The sequence below is a fragment of the Oncorhynchus clarkii genome, unplaced genomic scaffold (assembly GCF_045791955.1).
Source record: "Oncorhynchus clarkii lewisi isolate Uvic-CL-2024 unplaced genomic scaffold, UVic_Ocla_1.0 unplaced_contig_8750_pilon_pilon, whole genome shotgun sequence".
NCBI lineage: Eukaryota > Metazoa > Chordata > Actinopteri > Salmoniformes > Salmonidae > Oncorhynchus > Oncorhynchus clarkii.
The window spans coordinates 60021-87173 of record NW_027260945.1 but is presented as its reverse complement, the minus strand read 5'-3'; the positions used below and the strand labels follow the sequence as shown (position 1 = coordinate 87173).

General features: G+C 46.2%; 1 protein-coding gene across 1 annotated transcript in view; it reads right to left on the bottom strand.

Moving 5' to 3' along the window:
- Positions 1 to 27153, bottom strand: part of LOC139402477 (actin remodeling regulator NHS-like) — a 54367-nt gene that overhangs the window by 7030 nt on the left and 20184 nt on the right. Inside the window, exons 2-13 of the mRNA XM_071146438.1 lie at positions 22341 to 22493; positions 18939 to 19075; positions 18393 to 18434; positions 17866 to 17910; positions 17355 to 17399; positions 16872 to 16934; positions 13075 to 13267; positions 12222 to 12353; positions 11222 to 11919; positions 9855 to 10061; positions 9521 to 9628; positions 6673 to 9319 (exon numbers count right to left, since the gene is read on the bottom strand). Coding sequence (XP_071002539.1) covers positions 6673 to 9319; positions 9521 to 9628; positions 9855 to 10061; positions 11222 to 11919; positions 12222 to 12353; positions 13075 to 13267; positions 16872 to 16934; positions 17355 to 17399; positions 17866 to 17910; positions 18393 to 18434; positions 18939 to 19075; positions 22341 to 22493 — 4470 coding nt within the window. The remainder of the gene's footprint in view (positions 1 to 6672; positions 9320 to 9520; positions 9629 to 9854; positions 10062 to 11221; positions 11920 to 12221; positions 12354 to 13074; positions 13268 to 16871; positions 16935 to 17354; positions 17400 to 17865; positions 17911 to 18392; positions 18435 to 18938; positions 19076 to 22340; positions 22494 to 27153) is intronic.

The following is a 27153-nucleotide window of genomic DNA, read 5'->3' as shown; positions in this document are numbered from 1 at the left end:
CCCTCTAGAGATGAGAGGACCACAACACAAGTGATCTGATCACATTCCCTATAGGTCATTAAACCCTCTAGAGATGAGAGGACCACAACACAAGTGATCTGATCACATTCCCTATAGGTCATTAAACCCTCTAGAGATGAGAGGACCACAACACAAGTGATCTGATCACATTCCCTATAGGTCATTAAACTCTCTAGAGATGAGAGGACCACAACACAAGTGATCTGATCACATTCCCTATAGGTCATTAAACTCTCTAGAGATGAGAGGACCACAACACAAGTGATCTGATCACATTCCTTATAGGTCATTAAACCCTCTAGAGATGAGAGGACCACAACACAAGTGATCTGATCACATTCCCTATAGGTCATTAAACTCTCTAGAGATGAGAGGACCACAACACAAGTGATCTGATCACATTCCCTATAGGTCATTAAACCCTCTAGAGATGAGAGGACCACAACACAAGTGATCTGATCACATTCCCTATAGGTCATTAAACTCTCTAGAGATGAGAGGACCACAACACAAGTGATCTGATCACATTCCTTATAGGTCATTAAACTCTCTAGAGATGAGAGGACCACAACACAAGTGATCTGATCACATTCCCTATAGGTCATTAAACCCTCTAGAGATGAGAGGACCACAACACAAGTGATCTGATCACATTCCTTATAGGTCATTAAATACTCTAGAGATGAGAGGACCACAACACAAGTGATCTGATCACATTCCCTATAGGTCATTAAACTCTCTAGAGATGAGAGGACCACAACACAAGTGATCTGATCACATTCCTTATAGGTCATTAAACCCTCTAGAGATGAGAGGACCACAACACAAGTGATCTGATCACATTCCTTATAGGTCATTAAACCCTCTAGAGATGAGAGGACCACAACACAAGTGATCTGATCACGTTCCTTATAGGTCATTAAACCCTCTAGAGATGAGAGGACCACAACAGAAGTGATCTGATCACATTCCCTATAGGTCATTAAACCCTCTAGAGATGAGAGGACCACAACAGAAGTGATCTGATCACATTCCCTATAGGTCATTAAACCCTCTAGAGATGAGAGGACCACAACAGAAGTGATCTGATCACATTCCTTATAGGTCATTAAACCCTCTAGAGATGAGAGGACCACAACACAAGTGATCTGATCACATTCCTTATAGGTCATTAAACCCTCTAGAGATGAGAGGACCACAACAGAAGTGATCTGATCACATTCCTTATAGGTCATTAAACTCTCTAGAGATGAGAGGACCACAACAGAAGTGATCTGATCACATTCCTTATAGGTCATTAAACCCTCTAGAGATGAGAGGACCACAACACAAGTGATCTGATCACATTCCTTATAGGTCATTAAACCCTCTAGAGATGAGAGGACCACAACACAAGTGATCTGATCACATTCCTTATAGGTCATTAAACCCTCTAGAGATGAGAGGACCACAACACAAGTGATCTGATCACATTCCCTATAGGTCATTAAACTCTCTAGAGATGAGAGGACCACAACAGAAGTGATCTGATCACATTCCTTATAGGTCATTAAACTCTCTAGAGATGAGAGGACCACAACAGAAGTGATCTGATCACATTCCTTATAGGTCATTAAACCCTCTAGTCATTAAACTCTCTAGAGATGAGAGGACCACAACAGAAGTGATCTGATCACATTCCTTATAGGTCATTAAACCCTCTAGAGATGAGAGGACCACAACAGAAGTGATCTGATCACATTCCCTATAGGTCATTAAACCCTCTAGAGATGAGAGGACCACAACAGAAGTGATCTGATCACATTCCTTATAGGTCATTAAAGACTCTAGAGATGAGAGGACCACAACACAAGTGATCTGATCACATTCCCTATAGGTCATTAAACTCTCTAGAGATGAGAGGACCACAACAGAAGTGATCTGATCACATTCCTTATAGGTCATTAAACCCTCTAGAGATGAGAGGACCACAACACAAGTGATCTGATCACATTCCCTATAGGTCATTAAACTCTCTAGAGATGAGAGGACCACAACAGAAGTGATCTGATCACATTCCTTATAGGTCATTAAACTCTCTAGAGATGAGAGGACCACAACAGAAGTGATCTGATCACATTCCTTATAGGTCATTAAACCCTCTAGAGAAGTGATGAGAGGACCACAACAGAAGTGATCTGATCACATTCCCCTCTAGAGATGAGAGGACCACAACAGAAGTGATCTGATCACATTCCTTATAGGTCATTAAAGACTCTAGAGATGAGAGGACCACAACACAAGTGATCTGATAGGTCATTAAACCCTCTAGAGATGAGAGGACCACAACAGAAGTGATCTGATCACATTCCTTATAGGTCATTAAAGACTCTAGAGATGAGAGGACCACAACACAAGTGATCTGATCACATTATAGGTCATTAAACTCTCTAGAGATGAGAGGACCACAACAGAAGTGATCTGATCACATTCCCTATAGGTCATTAAACCCTCTAGAGATGAGAGGACCACAACAGAAGTGATCTGATCACATTCCTTATAGGTCATTAAAGACTCTAGAGATGAGAGGACCACAACACAAGTGATCTGATCACATTCCCTATAGGTCATTAAACTCTCTAGAGATGAGAGGACCACAACAGAAGTGATCTGATCACATTCCCTATAGGTCATTAAACTCTCTAGAGATGAGAGGACCACAACAGAAGTGATCTGATCACATTCCCTATAGGTCATTAAACCCTCTAGAGATGAGAGGACCACAACAGAAGTGATCTGATCACATTCCTTATAGGTCATTAAAGACTCTAGAGATGAGAGGACCACAACACAAGTGATCTGATCACATTCCCTATAGGTCATTAAACTCTCTAGAGATGAAAGGACCACAACAGAAGTGATCTGATCACATTCCTTATAGGTCATTAAACTCTCTAGAGATGAGAGGACCACAACACAAGTGATCTGATCACATTCCCTATAGGTCATTAAACTCTCTAGAGATGAGAGGACCACAACAGAAGTGATCTGATCACATTCCTTATAGGTCATTAAACTCTCTAGAGATGAGAGGACCACAACAGAAGTGATCTGATCACATTCCTTATAGGTCATTAAACTCTCTAGAGATGAGAGGACCACAACAGAAGTGATCTGATCACATTCCCTATAGGTCATTAAACTCTCTAGAGATGAGAGGACCACAACAGAAGTGATCACAACACAAGTGATCTGATCACATTCCCTATAGGTCATTAAACTCTCTAGAGATGAAAGGACCACAACAGAAGTGATCTGATCACATTCCTTATAGGTCATTAAACTCTCTAGAGATGAGAGGACCACAACACAAGTGATCTGATCACATTCCCTATAGGTCATTAAACTCTCTAGAGATGAGAGGACCACAACAGAAGTGATCTGATCACATTCCTTATAGGTCATTAAACTCTCTAGAGATGAGAGGACCACAACAGAAGTGATCTGATCACATTCCTTATAGGTCATTAAACTCTCTAGAGATGAGAGGACCACAACAGAAGTGATCTGATCACATTCCCTATAGGTCATTAAACTCTCTAGAGATGAGAGGACCACAACAGAAGTGATCTGATCACATTCCTTATAGGTCATTAAACCCTCTAGAGATGAGAGGACCACAACACAAGTGATCTGATCACATTCCCTATAGGTCATTAAAGACACTAGAGATGAGAGGACCACAACAGAAGTGATCTGATCACATTCCTTATAGGTCATTAAACCCTCTAGAGATGAGAGGACCACAACAGAAGTGATCTGATCACATTCCTTATAGGTCATTAAACCCTCTAGAGATGAGAGGACCACAACACAAGTGATCTGATCACATTCCTTATAGATCTCTAGATCACATTCCCACAACAGAAGTGATATAGGTCATTAAACCCTCTAGAGATGAGAGGACCACAACAGAAGTGATCTGATCACATTCCTTATAGGTCATTAAACCCTCTAGAGATGAGAGGACCACAACAGAAGTTAAACCCTCTAGATGAGAGGACCACAACACAAGTGATCTGATCACATTCCTTATAGGTCATTAAACCCTAGGTCATTATCAACCCTCTAGAGATGAGAGGACCACAACAGAAGTGATCTGATCACATTCCTTATAGGTCATTAAACCCTCTAGAGATGAGAGGACCACAACAGAAGTGATCTGATCACATTCCTTATAGGTCATTAAACCCTCTAGAGATGAGAGGACCACAACAGAAGGATCTGATCACATTCCCTATAGGTCATTAAACCCTCTAGAGATGAGAGGACCACAACAGAAGTGATCTGATCACATTCCTTATAGGTCATTAAACCCTCTAGAGATGAGAGGACCACAACAGAAGTGATCTGATCACATTCCTTATAGGTCATTAAACTCTCTAGAGATGAGAGGACCACAACAGAAGTGATCTGATCACATTCCTTATAGGTCATTAAACCCTCTAGAGATGAGAGGACCACAACAGAAGTGATCTGATCACATTCCTTATAGGTCATTAAACTCTCTAGAGATGAGAGGACCACAACACAAGTGATCTGATCACATTCCTTATAGGTCATTAAACCCTCTAGAGATGAGAGGACCACAACACAAGTGATCTGATCACATTCCTTATAGGTCATTAAACCCTCTAGAGATGAGTGGACCACAACACAAGTGATCTGATCACATTCCTTATAGGTCATTAAACTCTCTAGAGATGAGAGGACCACAACACAAGTGATCTGATCACATTCCTTATAGGTCATTAAACTCTCTAGAGATGAGAGGACCACAACACAAGTGATCTGATCACATTCCCTATAGGTCATTAAACTCTCTAGAGATGAGAGGACCACAACACAAGTGATCTGATCACATTCCTTATAGGTCATTAAACTCTCTAGAGATGAGAGGACCACAACACAAGTGATCTGATCACATTCCTTATAGGTCATTAAACTCTCTAGAGATGAGAGGACCACAACAGAAGTGATCTGATCACATTCCCTATAGGTCATTAAACTCTCTAGAGATGAGAGGACCACAACAGAAGTGATCTGATCACATTCCCTATAGGTCATTAAACTCTCTAGAGATGAGAGGACCACAACACAAGTGATCTGATCACATTCCTTATAGGTCATTAAACCCTCTAGAGATGAGAGGACCACAACAGAAGTGATCTGATCACATTCCTTATAGGTCATTAAACCCTCTAGAGATGAGAGGACCACAACAGAAGTGATCTGATCACATTCCCTATAGGTCATTAAACTCTCTAGAGATGAGAGGACCACAACAGAAGTGATCTGATCACATTCCTTATAGGTCATTAAAGACTCTAGAGATGAGAGGACCACAACACAAGTGATCTGATCACATTCCCTATAGGTCATTAAACTCTCTAGAGATGAGAGGACCACAACAGAAGTGATCTGATCACATTCCTTATAGGTCATTAAAGACTCTAGAGATGAGAGGACCACAACACAAGTGATCTGATCACATTCCTTATAGGTCATTAAACTCTCTAGAGATGAGAGGACCACAACACAAGTGATCTGATCACATTCCTTATAGGTCATTAAAGACTCTAGAGATGAGAGGACCACAACACAAGTGATCTGATCACATTCCTTATAGGTCATTAAACTCTCTAGAGATGAGAGGACCACAACAGAAGTGATCTGATCACAATCCTTATAGGTCATTAAAGACTCTAGAGATGAGAGGACCACAACACAAGTGATCTGATCACATTCCTTATAGGTCATTAAAGACTCTAGAGATGAGAGGACCACAACAGAAGTGATCTGATCACATTCCTTATAGGTCATTAAAGACTCTAGAGATGAGAGGACCACAACACAAGTGATCTGATCACATTCCTTATAGGTCATTAAAGACACTAGAGATGAGAGGACCACAACAGAAGTGATCTGATCACATTCCTTATAGGTCATTAAAGACTCTAGAGATGAGAGGACCACAACACAAGTGATCTGATCACATTCCTTATAGGTCATTAAAGACTCTAGAGATGAGAGGACCACAACAGAAGTGATCTGATCACATTCCTTATAGGTCATTAAACTCTCTAGAGATGAGAGGACCACAACAGAAGGAAGAGGAAGGGGATTATACTTTTACTTGAAGTCTCTTAAATTAATACATCAATTCAAAAACATTTAATTGTTAAAAAGTCTCAAAGTAAAATAAGTAAAGTACTAAAGCTGCAATACGTCACTTTTTGGGTGACCCGACAAAATTCACATAGAAATGTGTTTATATAGATCTGTCATTCTCATTGAAAGCAAGTCTAAGAAGTCGTATTTATCTGTTCTATGTGCTCTATTTCTGCCCTTCCCGTTTTTGCGTCTTTTACTTGTGGTTGTGTATACCAGCTTCAAACAGCTGAAAATACAATATTTTTGGTGATGGAAAATATATTTCACAGCGCTTTAGATGGTACAATGATTCACTACACTATATTTGCTTGTTGTGACACATAAACTGAAATTAGGCGAACTGTTCTAATTTTTGCAACCAGTAAATGGCAGAGGGATTTCCGCATAACGCATAATATTTAAGTAAAGTACAAGTAAAATCTACCAATCCAGACTGACCTTTGCTGAAGTAGTCCTCTGTGTCCGGTGTGGTGGAGTCATCTCTGCTGTTATCCTGAGAGGCACTTCTGGTAGGAACCCCTGATGATGTCATCTCATAGCGGTCCTCTCCACTCCGACCTCTTAGATCTATCACGTGGCTGATTGAGTAAGGGTGTGCTGCTTCCCCCGTTACACCGGGCACTTTGTCAGGAACGCTGCTTGGGCCCAAGTCCCACCTCTGGACCATTTGACTGTGACAGGAGTGTGTCTGTGACTGGCTGTGATAATGTGACTGGGACTGATATGAGTGGGACTCCTCTAGCGTCTCGTACGTCGGTGGTTCCCTTGGATGATCTCTTTGATGATATTCTCGATATTCTCTAATGAGGCCTTGACTGTGACTCATAACCCTTGATATCTCTCTATCGTGCTCTTCCTCCTCCTCGTCTTCTTCATCCTCTATCCGTTCCCCTAGCACGTGGCACTCCGGGTGTGTAGTAGGAATCACGGGTTCCGGAGTTGGCGGTGGCGCTCGGTGCGTGGGTTCCTCAAGTTCCAAAGGTTCCGCAGGCCGCGTCCGGAACGCCGTCATTGCCCAGAAGGTTCCGGGGCTGTAGCGGTCCTGCCGGTGCCTGGCCAGGCTCTCATAGGTCGGGGGGCCGTCCGGGTGCTGCATGGGGGTGGGGTGGTGCTGGGGCTGGGGTACAGAGTGGTGGTGGTGCTCCTGAGAAGGGTGGTGGGGGTCCTGGGTCAGTGGTGGTGGGGGTTTCTGGGCGATGGGTCTCCTGGGTGGCAGGGGCCTGGTGTTGGTGTCAGAGTGGGGGGTCACGATGGTTACACTGGGCATCTTGGGTCTGGTGGCAGGGGCCCCTGAAGCCTCGTGGGCCCATGCTTGTGGTGGTGGTGGAGGCTCCTGACCCTGAGCCTGGCCCCGGGCCTGGGGCTGAGAACCATCGGTGGCCCTGTGGCCAATGGAACGTAGCTGGACGGAGCGCAGTACAGTGGGGGTGATGGCCAGGGCCATGGGGTTGGCAGCAAGTGGGGCCTCTGGAGTCAGAGTGGATCCATTGATAAACCCAGAGGGGGCTGCACTAGCGTTAGCACTAGCACTAGCGTTAGCATTAGAACTAGCGTTAGCGTTAGCACTAGCTTTAGCGTTAGCACTAGCTGTAGCACTAGCATTAGCGTTAGCGGCTGCAGTGTTACACGCGGTGGCCCGGGCCTCTGCTGCTGCTGCTGCCCTCTGCTTGTTCTGGTGCAGCGTGTGCATGTGGGTCCGGTGGGCCAGAGTGGGTAACGGCCGGCTGCCATGGGCGCTGTGAAGAGAACATAAGTCCAGCTGGGTGGGTGGAGCCGGGAAGTCATAGTCCTTCCTGGATGACGAGGAAGAGGAAGAGGAACAGGAAGAGGAGGACCCAGAGGCCGAGCTAGAGAACTGGGTCTGGGCCTGGTGCTGCAGCGAGGATAGAGAAGACTTCCTCTCGGGGACTTTGGGTTTCCGTTTCCCGCTGGTCGGAGAGAGTGGGCCGGGGAAGAACGCTAATGGGAAGGAAGACGTGGGCGTCTCGGATTGGCTGGAGTATCCGCTGGAGGGCGAGGCGAGGCCGGCCAGCTTCTCAGGAGAGCCCAGCTTGAAGTCTCCATCCCCGGGGGGAAGAGGAGGGGAGGTGGGCCTGGAGGAGCTGGAACCAGAGCCGGAGGAATGCATCAACGCCTGGGTCTCTCCCCCGGGAGAGGAGGAGCTGCCCACCGGCGACTTGATGCATTCAATAACAGTAGTGCCCGTAGCAGTGCTGGAGTTGGACAAGGAGCCGTTGGGGTCCAGGTTATTTTGGGATTTCAAGTCGTTGAGGAACCAGAGGTCTGCATAGTCAGACTGAACGGCGCCCTCGTCCTTGAAGGAGTGAGTGTCAGTGGACCCGAACGAGGTGGGCTCCGTCATCTCCACAGTCCTGGGGCTCCTGGGGCTCCCCATCCCCCAGGCAACACCACCACCCACCGCCTCAGCCTCCAACCCAGGATTCTCCACCTCCCCCGGGCTGGCCATGTCCAGCTGCAGCCTCATCTCTCTGTCTCTGGAAGACATGGGCAGGTTCAGGGTCTGGGTCTGCCCACTACTATGAATCTTTGGTTGGTCCTGGTCGCCCTGCTCATCGCCCTGCTCATCACCTTGCTCATCGCCCTGCTCATCGCCCTGCTCATCGCCCTGCTCAGGGGGGACGTTCTCTGGAGCACCAGCGCTACACGTCTCCTTCAGCGATGAGCTCCGTTTTGGTGGGGGTGGCTTGACCTTTGGTTTCTTCAGCGGACGACACGGCCTCCCTAGCGTCAGGGTGGCTCCCCTGTAGTCAGAGGACTGAGGAGGATACCCAGCCATGCCCTCTCCCTCACCAGGCGTAGCGCCCACAGTATTACCCTGGCCACAGTCAGCGCCAGAGCCCACTGCTGCATAGTTGTACATGTAGCTCCTGTAACTCTGGCCCTGCATGGAGTCAAAGTGCATGGAGGATGAGTAGAAGCCCTGGGAGTCTGCTGCAGCAGTAGGGGGAGCTCGGTCTGAGAAGCCGTCGTAGCTGCTGATGCTGGTGAAGTCTATCCTGGTCTGGTCCCCCCTGGACGAACGCCTGGGGCTGAAGTCCTGACTACACAGCTGGTCCTGATCAGCCTAGAACAGGATAACATAACATTATATAAGATAAGAGGAGACAAGATAAGAGAGGAGAGGAGAGGGGAGGAGAGGAGAGGAGAGGAGAGGAGAGGAGAGGAGAGGAGAGGAGAGGAGAGGAGAGGAGAGGAGAGGAGAGGAGAGGAGAGGAGAGAGGAGAGAGGAGAGAGGAGAGTCTATATTGCTAAATAGCAGTGGTACCTGGTCTTGAGGGTAGGTCCACTCTCCCTCGCTGGCAGTACTAACCCCTGCATCATCCAGCTGGTCAGTGGCTGAGGAGGTGAAGGAGCTGGACCTATGACCCTGGCCCTGTAATAATAATGATAATAATTCATAATAATAATAAATCAGATTTAAATAGCTATTTTCCAGTAGCTCAAAGTGCTTTACCTAGTTTAGTTAAGAAAATGTAGCTTAATTTTTATTTACAGCTAAAATATGAACTTCCTGTACAAAAGTCCCAACAAACAATACCGTGTCCAAGTATTGAAGACAGGAAGTCAAAGGTAAGTAGGATCGTCAGAGGGAAACTCACCTGCGGCTGATCCGAATGGTACGGGTCGATGATAAAGCCGGTGAGGTCATCGATGGCGTGCGGCGCGGCGTTGAGCGACAGCTCCGAGTCACAGTGGGAGGAGCCGGTCAGAGGGGGGGATGCGGCGGGGGGGAGTGTCTCAGAGGTCTGGGAGGGGCATGTGGAACTGCTGCCACTCCAGTTACCACTGGACGACTGGTGGTCCTCCTTATAAGAATAATACATATAATTATTTGTAGAGCACATCATATAAGTAAGTCAGCCTTGTCCAAGCCAGAATGGCCCATTGGGCAGGAGTCTATCTCCTGTTTCTTTATCATGAGGCAGCTTGATGTACAGTACACCCCCTGGACAGGACACTAGTCTATCTCCTGTTTCTATATATTGAGGCAGTTTGATGTACCAGTACACCCCCTGGACAGGACACTAGTCTATCTCCTGTTTCTATATCATGAGGCAGCTTGATGTACAGTACACCCCCTGGACAGAACACTAGTCTATCTCCTGTTTCTATATCATGAGGCAACTTGATGTACAGTACACCCCCTGGACAGGACACTAGTCTATCTCCTGTTTCTGTAGTGAGACAGCTGGATGTACCAGTACACCCCCTGGACAGGACACTAGTCTATCTCCTGTTTCTATATCATGAGGCAGCTTGATGTACAGTACACCCCCTGGACAGGACACTAGTCTATCTCCTGTTTCTATATCTTGAGGCAGCTTGATGTACCAGTACACCCCCTGGACAGGACACTAGTCTATCTCCTGTTTCTATATCATGAGGCAGCTTGATGTACAGTACACCCCCTGGACAGGACACTAGTCTATCTCCGATTTCTGTAGCAGCTTGATGTACAGTACACCCCCTGGACAGGACACTAGTCTATCTCCTGTTTCTGTAGCAGCTTGATGTACAGTACACCCCCTGGACAGGACACTAGTCTATCTCCTGTTTCTGTAGCAGCTTGATGTACAGTACACCCCCTGGACAGGACACTAGTTTATCTCCTGTTTCTGTAGCAGCTTGATGTACAGTACACCCCCTGGACAGAACACTAGTCTATCTCCTGTTTCTGTAGCAGCTTGATGTACAGTACACCCCCTGGACAGGACACTAGTTTATCTCCTGTTTCTGTAGCAGCTTGATGTACAGTACACCCCCTGGACAGGACACTCGTTTATCTCCTGTTTCTGTAGCAGCTTGATGTACAGTACACCCCCTGGACAGGACACTAGTCTGTCTCAAGACCTGCTCATCAAAAACAAACTGACAAAAACAAACAAAATGACTTCCAAAAGGCTACAAGCAAAAGAAGACAGAAGACAAGATACACAGATAAGTGAAGATGGCAACGAAGACGTACCTTGTGGTCTATCTGTCCTCTCAGCACCCCCGTAGTAGAGACAGAGTGGATGGGGCTGCTGAAGGTGTCTGAGCTGGAGGAGATCTCACAGTTCCCCATGTCGACCTGACGGGGGAGGCGGGAGCGACCCCTCTCCATCCACATGTGTTCTGGACTCCCCCCGTCTCCTTGCTGTATCCTCTTCAGACTCCCCAGCTGCAGCTCTGGCATGGCCTGGTCATCCGTACTCTCCTCCTCGTCCTTTAACATCCTTGGCCCCGTTCCCGGGAGGAAGTCCTCCGTCTCGTATGGAGAGAGCTCCTCATCTTCATCATCATCGTCGTCATCATCATCCTCATCTTCATCACTGTCGTCCTGGTCCTCGTCGCGTATGCGGCCACCCTCGCGGGGGAGGCTGCGGGAGCGGAGGCGGGAGCCGGAGGCGGTGTACATGGCGGTGTCAGGGTGGTCGGGGAGCGAGGAGATGTTCCCGGTGGAGTGGGAGAGGGAGGCGGGGATGCCCCCCTGGCCGCCGCGCTGGGCACGTATACGTCTCCTGGACGGGGCGCCACCGCCACCGGTCAGGCAGTCGTCCGTCTGGCAGCCGGAGTCCTTGGTGTGTCCCCCTCGGAGGGACAGCTCCTCCTGACAGAGGGACAGGTGAGGGTTGGTGTGGACCACCACTGTCCTTTCCCTCGTCACTGGAGACTCATCAGAGTCTGAAGGGAAACAGGGGAGGCATAGATTAGTAAGTCATCAATCAACATGATTAGAAAATAAAGTCTGAGTCTCCTGTTTTCTATCAATGAAATTCAGGCAGATGCAATATTTGTTCAAGTCTAAATGGTAGGACAAATAAGCATGTTTGTTTGTCTCCAGAAAATAGGATTGTGTTAAACCATTAAAGTGAAGAAACATAGAGGAGGAACAACAACATTACAGTCAGTTGACCGAGTGGTAATGACAGTACTTGGAGGTCAGGCACAGACAGACAGACAGTATAACAGACAGACAGCTGTACCCATGTCCTGTTGAACTCGTCTGGGGATCCCGGTGATGGTCTTCCTCCTCCTCAGCTTCCTCCTCCTCTGCAGCACAGACTGGGAGTGTACCAGGGAGCAGCGTACACTAGCCTCCCTGTCGAACCCCACCCCTGTGGAGAGGAACAAAGTACACGCAATGTACAACATTGATGTCATTTATTGTCCGTCAAGAGTGATGTCTTTCCACATCTCACAAATGACATTCCACACAGTTTACAAGTTACACACACTCACTAATACACACACAACAGTTAATTAATAGATTAATTGATTCAAACAACAGACTAGAGAGAGAGAGAGAGAGAGATACAGAGAGAGATAGAGAGAGAATGTACAGAGAGAGAGAAATGGAGAGAAAAGGAGAGAGAGGGAGCAACAGAATGTATAGTGAGAGAGAAAGGGAGAGAGAGAGAGTGACAGAATGTACAGTGAGAGAGAAAGGGAGAGAGAGAGAGAGAGAGAGAGAGCGACAGAATGCACAGAGTGAGAGAGAGAGAAAGGGAGAGAGAGAGAGAGAGAGAGAGAGGGGAGAGAGAGAGAGCGACAGAATGTACAGAGTGAGAGAGAGAGAAAGGGAGATAGAGTGAGAGAGAGAGAAAGGGAGATAGAGAGAGAGTGAGAGAGAGAGAGAGAGAGAGCGAGAGAGAGAGAGAGCGACAGAATGTACAGAGTGAGAGAGTGAGAGAGAGACAGAGACAGAGAGAGAGAGAGAGACAGAGACAGAGAGAGAGAGAGAGATAGAGAGAGAGAGAGAGTGAGAGAGAGAGAGAGAGCGATTGAGAGAATATTAAACACATCCAGAGACAGACATTGGAGCTATGTCGTGTTTACCAGTGACGTTGATGGGGATGATGCACGAGGACACGACTGCTGGGTCACTCTTCATCCTCTCCTGGGGGGTGGGCAGAGGCAGGGCCTTGGACCAGTTGGTCTGCTTGTCCAGTGTGGAGGGGGGGTTGGGGATAGCACCAGTAGACCTGTGGCCCACTGCAGGCTCAGCATCAGGGTCAGTGGTAGTGGCAGCCTGAAGCAGATGGAGAGAGATACAGTCAGTTGGTGTTGTAGGGTTAGAGTAACACCTAGAAAAGTTCCAAATGGTATACTTAATCAATAAGGCACAAGGGGGTGTGGTATGTGGCCAATATACCACGGCTAAGGGCTGTTCTTAGGCACAACCCCCGATGTGCCTTACTGCTATTATAAACTGGTTATCAACGCAATTAGAGCAGTAAAAATAAATGTTTTGTCATACCCGTGGTATACGGTCTGATATACCACGGCTGTCAGCCAATCAGCATTCAGTGCTGGAACCAGCCAGGTTATAATATTCCCTATACACTGTACCACTATAGGACCAGAGCATCATGGCTCACTATATAGGGAATAGAGAACAAGGAGCCCTTTTCAACACATGCTTAGATGTATTGTTACAAAGGCCAACATACAAAGTACATTGTATTCAAGCAGTTACTTAACTCTTATGTTTAACACTTACAAGTTATACACTTACAAGGCACAGACACAAAATGAGCAAAACATTTGGATTCCATTTCAGTAAATGTTCTGGAGGAAAAAAAAAATGAAGAACAGGAAGATATCAAGATCAACACAGAGATCAACAGACAGCTCAAACGCTCAAGTGTCAAAGAACATGACTCCAGGAAAGTCCCAGAGTTCTGGATAGTGGTCAAAAGTTGAAAGGAGTGGAGAGGAGAATGATCATGTTTTGAAGACAGTAGACAGGAGCTAATGAGATGTAGACAGTAGACAGGAGCTAATGAGATGTAGACAGTAGACAGGAGCTAATGAGATGTAGACAGGAGACAGGAGCTGATGAGATGTAGACAGTAGACAGGAGCTAATGAGATGTAGACAGTAGACAGGAGCTAACGAGATGTAGACAGGAGCTAATGAGATGTAGACAGTAGACAGGAGCTAATGAGATGTAGACAGGAGCTAATGAGATGTAGACAGTAGACAGGAGCTAATGAGATGTAGACAGTAGACAGGAGCTAATGAGATGAAGACAGTTGAGATGTTCACAGGAGACAGGAGCTGATGAGATGTAGACAGTAGACAGGAGCTAATGAGATGTTGACAGTAGACAGGAGCTAACGAGATGTAGACAGGAGACAGGAGCTAACGAGATGTAGACAGGAGCTAATGAGATGTAGACAGTAGACAGGAGCTAATGAGATGTAGACAGGAGCTAATGAGATGTAGACAGTAGACAGGAGCTAATGAGATGTAGACAGTAGACAGGAGCTAATGAGATGAAGACAGTTGAGATGTTAACAGTAGACAGGAGCTAATGAGATGCAGATAGTAGACAGGAGCGAATGAGATGTAGACAGTAGACAGTAGACAGGAGCTAATGAGATGTAGACAGTAGACAGTAGACAGGAGCTAATGAGATGTAGACAGTAGACAGTAGACAGGAGCTAATGAGATGTAGACAGTAGACAGTAGACAGGAGCTAATGAGATGTAGACAGTAGACAGTAGACAGGAGCTAATGAGATGTAGACAGTAGACAGTAGACAGGAGCTAATGAGATGAAGACAGTAGACAGGAGCTAATGAGATGTAGACAGTAGACAGGAGCTAATGAGATGTAGACAGGAGACAGGAGCTAATGAGATGAAGACAGTAGACAGGAGCTGATGAGATGTAGACAGTAGACAGGAGCTAATGAGATGTAGACAGTAGACAGTAGACAGGAGCTAATGAGATTAAGACAGTAGACAGGAGCTAATGAGATGTAGACAGTAGACAGGAGCTAATGAGATGAAGACAGTAGACAGGAGCTAATGAGATGTAGACAGTAGACAGGAGCTAATGAGATGAAGAGAGTAGACAGGAGCTAATGAGATGTAGACAGTAGACAGGAGCTAATGAGATGTAGACAGTAGACAGGAGCTAATGAGATGAAGACAGTTGAGATGTAGACAGTAGACAGGAGCTAATGAGATGTAGACAGTAGACAGGAGCTAATGAGATGAAGACAGTAGACAGGAGCTAATTAGATGAAGACAGTAGACAGTAGACAGGAGCTAATGAGATGTAGACAGGAGACAGGAGCTAATTAGATGAAGACAGTAGACAGTAGACAGGAGCTAATGAGATGTAGACAGTAGACAGTAGACAGGAGCTAATGAGATGTAGACAGTAGACAGTAGACAGGAGCTAATGAGATGTAGACAGTAGACAGGAGCTAATGAGATGTAGACAGTAGACAGGAGCTAATGAGATGTAGACAGTAGACAGGAGCTAATGAGATGAAGACAGTTGAGATGTAGACAGTAGACAGGAGCTAATGAGATGTAGACAGTAGACAGGAGCTAATGAGATGAAGACAGTAGACAGGAGCTAATTAGATGAAGACAGTAGACAGTAGACAGGAGCTAATGAGATGTAGACAGGAGACAGGAGCTAATTAGATGAAGACAGTAGACAGTAGACAGGAGCTAATGAGATGAAGACAGTTGAGATGTAGACAGTAGACAGGAGCTAATGAGATGTAGACAGTAGACAGGAGCTAATGAGATGAAGACAGTAGACAGGAGCTAATTAGATGAAGACAGTAGACAGTAGACAGGAGCTAATGAGATGTAGACAGGAGACAGGAGCTAATTAGATGAAGACAGTAGACAGTAGACAGGAGCTAATGAGATGTAGACAGTAGACAGTAGACAGGAGCTAATGAGATGTAGACAGTAGACAGTAGACAGGAGCTAATGAGATGTAGACAGTAGACAGTAGACAGGAGCTAATGAGATGTAGACAGTAGACAGTAGACAGGAGCTAATGAGATGTAGACAGGAGACAGGAGCTAATGAGATGAAGACAGTAGACAGGAGCTGATGAGATGTAGACAGTAGACAGGAGCTAATGATATGTAGACAGTAGACAGTAGACAGGAGCTAATGAGATGAAGACAGTAGACAGGAGCTAATGAGATGTAGACAGTAGACAGGAGCTAATGAGATGAAGAGAGTAGACAGGAGCTAATGAGATGTAGACAGTAGACAGGAGCTAATGAGATGTAGACAGTAGACAGGAGCTAATGAGATGAAGACAGTTGAGATGTAGACAGTAGACAGGAGCTAATGAGATGTAGACAGTAGACAGGAGCTAATGAGATGAAGACAGTAGACAGGAGCTAATGAGATGTAGACAGTAGACAGGAGCTAATGAGATGTAGACAGTAGACAGGAGCTAATGAGATGTAGACAGTAGACAGGAGCTAATGAGATGAAGACAGTAGACAGGAGCTAATGAGATGAAGACAGTAGACAGGAGCTAATTAGATGAAGACAGTAGACAGTAGACAGGAGCTAATGAGATGTAGACACTAGACAGTAGACAGGAGCTAATGAGATGTAGACAGTAGACAGTAGACAGGAGCTAATGAGATGTAGACAGTAGACAGGAGCTAATGAGATGTAGACAGTAGACAGGAGCTAACGAGATGTAGACAGTAGACAGGAGCTAATGAGATGCTAGAGGATGGAGGTTAGAACAGCAGGAAGGAGAGGTAGTAGTAGTAGTTCTATTTAGAACTAGTATTACAATTCATTTCGGGCCTGTAGATTTTAAACCACGAGGCTTTTGGAATGCAGACAAATACCTTTCTGGTCCATGGGGTGAAGAGGCAACATTCAGTGGGGGAGGGGGAGCGGGTACGGTCATACTATAAACACAAAACATGAAGAAAACAAAAATGATGACAACTTGATCGATGGGACAAAATGAAAACCATGGATGGGACTTAGAGACAAAGGTGAAATCATATTGAATGAAACATTAGACAGACAGGATGAAACATGGGGGACCCAGGTGCTGCGGACAGGGACACAAAACATGGTGAGTAACTTCTTGTGATGCTACGGAGATGAGTAAGTCAGGCATCCTTCTTCCCCGTTTAGACAAGGAAGTGATGTCATCATCGCATCCTACAAGAAAACATAGTGAAAGAATTATATTTGTCCGTGAATGCTGAGAGGTGACCGTTTTCAGGATTCCTCAGGACAGAAAGCTGTTATGAACAAATAAGAGTGGCGTTAGCAGGACTCTAGAGGGGTCATCTTGTAATGAACGCCATCCCATTTACCTTTCTCTGTATAGTGTGACAGTGACCCTCCCTTCCAGGTCTCTCCTGCAGCGTTAAAGGAAGATACGCAGCATGATGAGTCATAACGCTAAACATTCTTATGTGCAATACAGTCATACTCCCCCCCCCCCCCCCAGCATGCAAACTCACTGGGATGGAAAACACGTGATAAAAACATGCGATGAGATCAGGTAGCCTAGCGGTTAGAGAGACGAGCCGGCAACCGAAAGGTTGCCAGGTCAAATCCCGGGTCTGACGGGGAAAATCTGTCAGGAAGTGATCAAATCTTAAGATGCCATTATTGCCTGCCATTGTGCCCTTGAGCAAGGCACTTAACCCCTACAACAACAGCTCCCAGAGAGGCAGCCCCCTGCACCTCTCCAAAACTTGTTTATGTGTCTTTCGGAGGGGTTGGGTTAAGAAGTCAAATTTCGGTTTTGGACCTTGAGGGCAATTGACCGATAAAGTCATCCGAATGTAGATATATGTGTTCTGATGTCTTTTCTGTTACCTTTCTGTGTATTGTCTGGATGTCTGTCTCTCTCACGTGTCTCTCCTAGTGGAAGCCATGCAGCAGAGAGAAAGAGAACACAACAAGCTGAAACCTACTAAGCTCACTGCACTGCACTGGTGACATCATCAACAATGGACACATGCTACTATATCATGTTTAAGAAGAAATTCAACTGTATTTTCATAGTTACAGTTACAGGACCACAATGTGAAAACACAGTGGACATCACACAGCACTTGTAGGTTGACAACACACACCACTTGTAGGTTGACATCACACACCACTTGTAGGTTGACATCACACACCACTTGTAGGTTGACATCACACACCACTTGTAGGTTGACATCACACACCACTTATAGGTTGACATCACACACCACTTGGAGGTTGACATCACACAGCACTTGTAGGTTGACATCACACACCACTTGTAGGTTGACATCACACACCACTTGTAGGTTGACAACACACACCACTTGTAGGTTGACAACACACAACAGGCACTACACTATGTGATAGTTTACCTTCCGTTGATATTCTATCTCTCTCTCTGGTCTCGCCTGCTGCTTGTCAATAAAACAAACAAATACAGATTAGCTGCTATATCAGTCAAGTCATTTCAGCACTTCTCCTCAGGACATTGATTAGCTGCTATATCAGTCAAGTCATTTCAGGACTTCTCCTCAGGACATTGATTAGCTGCTATATCAGTCAAGTCATTTCAGGACTTCTCCTCAGGATATTGATTAGCTGCTATATCAGTCAAGTCATTTCAGGACTTCTCCTCAGGACATTGATTAGCTGCTATATCAGTCAAGTCATTTCAGGACTTCTCCTCGGGACATTGATTAGCTGCTATATCAGTCAAGTCATTTCAGGACTTCTCCTCGGGACATTGATTAGCTGCTATATCAGTCGTCATTTCAGGACTTCTCCTCGGGACATTGATTAGCTGCTATATCAGTCAAGTCATTTCAGGACTTCTCCTCAGGACTATTGATTAGCTGTTGTATCAGGTGTGCTTGTATAGCGCTTGAGCAAAGCCTGTAAAGACATGTGTATCCCCTTACCGCGCGGCTGTGCCTGCCCCTCTGCTCGTGCCGTCTGAGGGTGCGTGGGGAAGGGAGGGTGGGCATTGGAGGAGCCCCAGAGATGGAGATGGTCACTCGGCGCTCGCGGCTGTTCGCCCGTTGACGTTGCTGTTGGTCTGTAAACCATGAGGGAAATACTGAGGTCAGATTCTGACAGGGTCTCGCTATATTAGATGACTGTATTCACTAGTGGTCACCATGTTGTGACTGTATTCACTAGCGGTCACCATGTTGTGACTGTATTCACTAGCGGTCACCATGTTATGACTGTATTCACTAGCAGTCACCATGTTGTGACTATATTCACTAGCGGTCACCATGTTGTGACTGTATTCACTAGCGGTCACCATGTTGTGACTATATTCACTAGCAGTCACTATGTTGTGACTGTATTCACTAGCAGTCACCATGTTGTGACTGTATTCACTAGCAGACACCATGTTGTGACTGTATTCACTAGCAGTCACCATGTTGTGACTATTTTCACTAGCGGTCACCATGTTGTGACTGTATTCACTAGCAGTCACCATGTTGTGACTGTATTCACTAGCAGTCACCATGTTGTGACTGTATTCACTAGCAGTCACCATGTTGTGACTGTATTCACTTGCGGTCACCATGTTGTGACTGTATTCACTAGCAGTCACTATGTTGTGACTGTATTCACTAGCAGTCACCATGTTGTGACTGTATTGACTAGCAGTCACCATGTTGTGACTGTATTCACTAGCAGTCACCATGTTGTGACTGTTTTCACTAGCAGTCACCATGTGGTGACTGTATTCACTACCAGTCACCATGTTGTGACTGTATTGACTAGCAGTCACCATGTTGTGACTGTATTCACTAGCAGTCACCATGTTGTGACTGTATTCACTAGCAGTCACCATGTTGTGACTGTATTCACTAGCAGTCACCATGTTGTAACTGTATTCACTAGCGGTCACCATGTTGTGACTGTATTCACTAGCAGTCACCATGTTGTGACTGTATTGACTAGCAGTCACCATGTTGTGACTGTATTCACTAGCAGTCACCATGTTGTGACTGTATTCACTAGCAGTCACCATGTTGTGACTGTATTCACTAGCAGTCACCATGTTGTGACTGTATTCACTAGCGGTCACCATGTTGTGTTACAGCTTTAACAGCCACTGGCTCCTCACTGAGACGATGTCAATCAAGAGTTTTCTAGAACCCAGACCAGCAGGTGTTCACAGTACTAACACTAGGTGGCACCACATATGAGGGATTGCTGATGGACTTCACACCAATCCTGGTTCAAACTGTTGTTAGGTAGAGTGTATGGTTTATGGTGTGTGTGCTTGTGTGCTTTGGTTCCCAAGCTCTGTGTAGGGCTCAGAAGCTCTGCTTGGTATTTCTGTGTTAGGTTGTCTGTGTTAGGTGTTAGGTGGTGTGTGTTAGGTGGTGTGTGAGGTGGTGTATGTTAGGTGTTAGGTGGTGTGTGTTAAGTGTTAGGTGGTGTGTGTTAGGTGGTGTATGTTAGGTGTTAGGTGGTGTGTGTTAAGTGTTAGGTGGTGTGTCTTAGGTGGTGTATGTTAGGTGTTGTGTGTTAGGTGGTGTATGTTAGGTGTTAGGTGGTGTATGTTAGGTGTTAGGTGGTGTATGTTAGGTGTTAGGTGGTGTATGTTAGGTGTTAGGTGGTGTATGTTAGGTGTTAGGTGGTGTATGTTAGGTGTTAGGTGGTGTATGTTAGGTGTTAGGTGGTGTATGCTAGGTGTTAGGTGGTGTATGCTAGGTGTTAGGTGGTGTATGCTAGGTGTTAGGTGGCTTATGTTAGGTGTTAGGTGGTGTATGTTAGGTGTTAGGTAGTGTATGCTAGGTGTTAGGTGGTGTATGTTAGGTGGTGTGTGTTAGGTGGTGTATGTTAGGTGGTGTGTGTTGGTGTGTGTTAGGTGGCGTATGTTAGGTGTTAGGTGGTGTATGTTAGGTGTTAGGTGGTGTATGCTAGGTGTTAGGTGGTGTATGCTAGGTGTTAGGTGGTGTATGCTAGGTGTTAGGTGGTGTATGCTAGGTGTTAGGTGGTGTATGTTAGGTGTTAGGTGGTGTATGCTAGGTGTTAGGTGGTGTATGCTAGGTGTTAGGTGGCTTATGTTAGGTGTTAGGTGGTGTATGTTAGGTGTTAGGTAGTGTATGCTAGGTGTTAGGTGGCTTATGTTAGGTGTTAGGTGGTGTATGTTAGGTGGTGTATGTTAGGTGGTGTGTGTTGGTGTGTGTTAGGTGGTGTATGTTAGGTGTTCGGTGGTGTATGCTAGGTGTTAGGTGGTGCATGTTAGGTGTTGTGTGTTAAGTGGTGTGTGGTGTATGTTAGGTGTTAGGTGGTGTATGCTAGGTGTTAGGTGGTGTGTGTTAGGTGGTGTATGTTAGGTGGTGTATGTTAGGTGGTGTGTGTTGGTGTGTGTTAGGTGGCGTATGTTAGGTGTTAGGTGGTGTATGTTAGGTGTTAGGTGGTGTATGTTAGGTGTTAGGTGGTGTATGCTAGGTGTTAGGTGGTGTATGTTAGGTGTTAGGTGGTGTATGCTAGGTGTTAGGTGGTGTATGCTAGGTGTTAGGTGGTGTATGTTAGGTGTTAGGTGGTGTATGCTAGGTGTTAGGTGGTGTATGTTAGGTGGTGTGTGTTAGGTGGTGTATGTTAGGTGGTGTGTGTTGGTGTGTGTTAGGTGGCGTATGTTAGGTGTTAGGTGGTGTATGTTAGGTGTTGGGTGGTGTATGCTAGGTGTTAGGTGGTGTATGCTAGGTGTTAGGTGGTGTATGCTAGGTGTTAGGTGGTGTATGCTAGGTGTTAGGTGGTGTATGCTAGGTGTTAGGTGGTGTATGTTAGGTGTTAGGTGGTGTATGCTAGGTGTTAGGTGACGTGTGTTAGGTGGTGTATGTTAGGTGTTAGGTGGTCTATGTTAGGTGTTAGGTGGTGTATGTTAGGTGTTAGGTGGTCTATGTTAGGTGTTAGGTGGTGTATGTTAGGTGTTAGGTGGTGTATGTTAGGTGTTAGGTGGTGTATGCTAGGTGTTAGGTGGTGTATGTTCGGTGTTAAGTGGTGTATGTTAGGTGATGTGTGTTAGGTGGCGTATGTTAGGTGTTGTATGTTAGGTGATGTGTGTTAGGTGCTAGGTGGTGTATGTTCGGTGTTAAGTGGTGTATGTTAGGTGATGTGTGTTAGGTGGCGTATGTTAGGTGTTGTATGTTAGGTGGTGTGTGTTAGGTGGTGTGTGTTAGGTGTTAGGTGGTGTGTGTTAGGTGGTGTGTGTTAGGTGGTGTGTGTTAGGTGTTAGGTGGTGTGTGTTAGGTGGTGTATGCTAGGCGGTGTATGTTAGGTGGTGTATGCTAGGTGTTAGGTGGTGTATGTTAGGCGGGGTATGTCACCTCTGTGCAGGGCTCGCAGGCTCTGCTTGGCATGTCTGTGGAGCTCCTCTACGCATGGCGGCCGGCTGCAGGGGTGAAACACGTTGTGGTGCTGGTGCCATGGGGCCTGGTAGTGCACTGTTAGCTTACTCTCCACATCCAGGTTAGAGACAGCTAGGGAGAGAGACAACAGGAGAATAGATTGGTCATATTTATATTAATGAAATTATGTTCTTCGAAAGACAGACAGCAGGTTAGGTTCTGCTGTCCTTTTCATTCATTGGCAGTTGTGATCGTTATTCATTGATAGGGTTATGAAGATTTAAAAAATATATATATAATGTAACGTTTATTTACAACGATGGCTTAAAATAGGGAAAGAGAGAACAGGAGAATAGATTGTTATTATTCATTTGCACATAAATTATGTTTTGTTGTTATCACTGGGAGAGAAGACGTTCAGCTATGTTTTTAGACACGGTATGACCCCAACAGTATGACCCCAACAGTATGACCCCAACAGTATGACCTTAACAGTATGGCCTCAACAGTATGACCTCAACAGTATGACCTCAACAGTATGACCCCAACAGTATGACCCCAATAGTATGACCTCAACAGTATGACCTCAACAGTATGACCCCAACAGTATGACCCCAACAATATGACCCTAACAGTATGACCTCAACAGTATGACCCCAACAGTATGACCCCAACAGTATGACCTCAACAGTATGACCTCAACAGTATGACCCCAACAGTATGACCCCAACAATATGACCTCAACAGTATGACCCCAACAGTATGACCTCAACAGTATGACCCCAACAGTATGACCCCAACAATATGACCCCAACAGTATGACCCCAACAGTATGAGATCAACAGTATGACCCCAACAGTATGACCTCAACAGTATGACATCAACAGTATGACCCCAACAATATGACCCCAACAGTATGACCTCAACAGTATGAGCTCAACAGTATGACCCCAACAGTATGACCCCAACAGTATGACCCCAACAGTATAACCCCAACAGTATGACCTCAACAGTATGAGCTCAACAGTATGACCCCAACAGTATGACCCCAACAGTATGACCCCAACAGTATGACCCCGACAGTATGACCCCGACAATATGAGCTCGACAATATGAGCTCGACAGTATGACCCCGACAGTATGACCCCGACAGTATGACCCCGACAGTATGACCCCGACAGTATGACCCCGACAGTATGACCCCGACAGTATGACCCCAACAGTATGACCCCGACAGTATGACCCCGACAGTATGACCCCAACAGTATGACCCCAACAGTATAACCAGGAGTTATGCCTGGGGCGGCAGGGTAGCCTAGTGGTTAGAGTGTTGGACTAGTAACCGAAAGGTTGCAAGTTCAAACCCCCGAGCTGACAAGGTACAAATCTGTCGTTCTGCCCCTGAACAGGCAGTTAACCCACTGTTCCTAGGCCGTCATTGAAAATAAGAATTTATTCTTAATTAACTTGCCCAGTTAAATAAAGGTCAAATAAAAAAATTAAAAATAAAACCAGTCACTGCCATTCCATACCAGCAGGGGGCAGTAACACATATCAACATCAACTGAATTTAGCCGACGACTGCTCCAATGACAGTCGTCCATGTTTCCTCAAAACACCATCTCTGCTGTTGTTATACATCAACACACAGAACATCTGATTTAAAGAGGCGGTGGTGTTATTATGATTCAGACAAAAGACAACGCTGCTTTTATCCTCCAAGGCTGGGAGAGGGGGATGAGAGGAGGAGAGAGATAAACAGAAGATACAAGGGAGATGTAACCCTCTTTCTTTCATCATCTTTTATCTTCTGGCCTTGCTTTCATTTCAATCCTCATATTACAACAGCAGCATCTGTTCATTAACATCTACAGTAGGTGTGTGTGTGTCTGTGTGTGTGTGTGTGTGTGTGTCTGTGTGTGTGTGTGTGTGTGTGTGTGTGTGTCTGTGTGTCTGTGTGTGTGTGTGTGTGTGTGTGTGTGTCTGTGTGTGTGTGTGTGTGTCTGTGTGTGTGTGTGTGTGTGTCTGTGTGTGTGTGTTCGCTGTGCGTGTCTGAGAGTTAGTTTGCTGTGTTCGTGTGTGCGCTCACGCGTGTGTGTAGTCTGTTGTTTCCTTGAATAACCCAGGCTCATCTGTAACCAGGCAACCCTTCCTATCTGATGTAGGATGAATAGAATGATCTCTATCAATCCATAATCATGAGACTAATGTGGATGAGACGATCTGTCCAGGTCTGATGATTTCATCCCAGAGAAAGCAGTACATTCAGCAGGTCCCTGACAGCCAGAATAAACACAGCTAGCTTACACAGTGTATACAGTTACCAGCTGGGTTGTGCCTCTATACAGGACTGTGTTAGCCTGCTAAAGCTTCAGGTCTCAGACAAAGTTATGCATCGCACTGTTGCACAAGACTGTGTTATCCCACTGAGCTAAAGCCTTTGACCTCCATCAGTGGGCTAACAGTCTTGTGGCACGCAGGAGACCCGGGGTTTGAACCCAGTTGGTATAAAGGATTTCTGAAGAGGTCTACTACAGTATCTAGGGCCCTTAACTGGCCCTGTCCCCATCTATAGAGAAGCCAGTTGGAGGATTCAACCACTGTGGTCTGAAGAGGTCTACTACAGTATCTAGGGCCCTTAACTGGCCCTGTCCCCATCTATAGAGAAGCCAGTTGGAGGGTTCAACCACTGTGGTCTGAAGAGGGCTACTACAGTATCTAGGGCCCTTAACTGGCCCTGTCCCCATCTATAGAGAAGCCAGTTGGAGGGTTCAACCACTGTGGTCTGAAGAGGGCTACTACAGTATCTAGGGCCCTTAACTGGCCCTGTCCCCATCTATAGAGAAGCCAGTTGGAAGGTTCAACCACTGTGGTCTGAAGAGGTCTACTACAGTATCTAGGGCCCTTAACTGGCCCTGTCCCCATCTATAGAGAAGCCAGTTGGAGGGTTCAACCACTGTGGTCTGAAGAGGGCTACTACAGTATCTAGGGCCCTTAACTGGCCCTGTCCCGATCTATAGAGAAGCCAGTTGGAGGGTTCAACCACTGTGGTCTGAAGAGGTCTACTACAGTATCTAGGGCCCTTAACTGGTCCTGTCCCCATCTATAGAGAAGCCAGTTGGAGGGTTCAACCACTGTGGTCTGAAGAGGGCTACTACAGTATCTAGGGCCCTTAACTGGCCCTGTCCCCATCTATAGAGAAGCCAGTTGGAGGGTTCAATCACTGTGGTCTGAAGAGGTCTACTACAGTATCTAGGGCCCTTAACTGGCCCTGTCCCCATCTATAGAGAAGCCAGTTGGAAGGTTCAACCACTGTGGTCTGAAGAGGTCTACTACAGTATCTAGGACCTTTTTTCCCTCACTTTTTCTCCCCAATTGGTAGTTAGTCTTGTCCCATCGCTGCAACTCGGACTCGAGAGAAGCGAAGGTGTAGAGCCATGCGTCCTCCGAAACACAACCCTGCCAAGCCGCATTGCTTCTTGATACATTGCTTGCTTAACCCGGAAGTCAGCCGCACCAATGTGTCGGAGGAAACACCGTATAATTGGTGACCGTCGTCAGTTAGCAGACACCCGGCCCGCCACAAAGAGTCGCTAGAGCGCAATGGGACAGCCCTCCCCTAACCCGGACAAAGCTGGGCCAATTGTGCGCCGCCTCATGGGTCTCCCGGTCACGGCCGGCTGTGACACGGCCTGGGATCGAACCCAGGTCTGTAGTGACGCCTCAAGCACCGCAATGCAGAGCCTTAGACCGCTGTGCCGCTTGGGAGGCCCAGGGCCTTTAAGTGACACTGAAGTGAGTACTGATAATGACGGGGGAAGAAATCGATACAGTTAAAATTTCTAATATTATTTTTGACGATTTACCATATCGTATCGTTTTCACAATATCACAATATTATTTGTGCGCAAGGTGTGGCTGTAGCTGCACCAAAACGGTTTCCTTCATTGCTTGTTCTCCATCTTTTTTTAAAATAGGGAGCCAATTTCTTTTCAGCATTTTTTGTTGAATCGCAACACATATAGAATCGTGAGAATCGTAAGAATGACAATATGTATCATATCGTCTCCTAAGTATCGTGATAATATTGTATTGTGAGGTCCCTGACAATTCCCTGCCTAGCTACTGCCTTCAGCCTCTGCTGCTGTAATGGAGTAGAGATGGTGGATTCAGCCTCTGCTGCTGTAATGGAGTAGAGATGGTGGATTCAGCCTCTCCTGCTGTAATGGAGTAGAGATGGTGGATTCAGCCTCTCCTCTGTAATGAAGTAGAGGTGGTGGATTCAGCCTCTCCTCTGTAATGGAGTAGAGATGGTGGATTCAGCCTCTCCTCTGTAATGGAGTAGAGATGGTGGATTCAGCCTCTCCTCTGTAATGAAGTAGAGATGGTGGATTCAGCCTCTGCTGCTGTAATGAAGTAGAGATGGTGTATTCAGCCTCTCCTGCTGTAATGGAGTAGAGATGGTGGATTCAGCCTCTGCTGCTGTAATGGAGTAGAGATGGTGGATTCAGCCTCTGCTGCTGTAATGGAGTAGAGATGGTGGATTCAGCCTCTCCTCTGTAATGGAGTAGAGATGGTGGATTCAGCCTCTCCTGCTGTTATGGAGTAGAGGTGGTGGATTTGTGTCACGTACTGTTACAGCACACCCTCCTCCTCTCCTTTCCTCATTTGCTCTCCTATCCAACTCCTCTCTTCTCGATCGCCTTTCATTCTCTCCTCTCCTCTCCTCCTCTCCTCTCCTCTCCTCTCCTCTCTCCTCTCCTCTCCTCTCCTCTCCTCTCCTCTCCTCTCC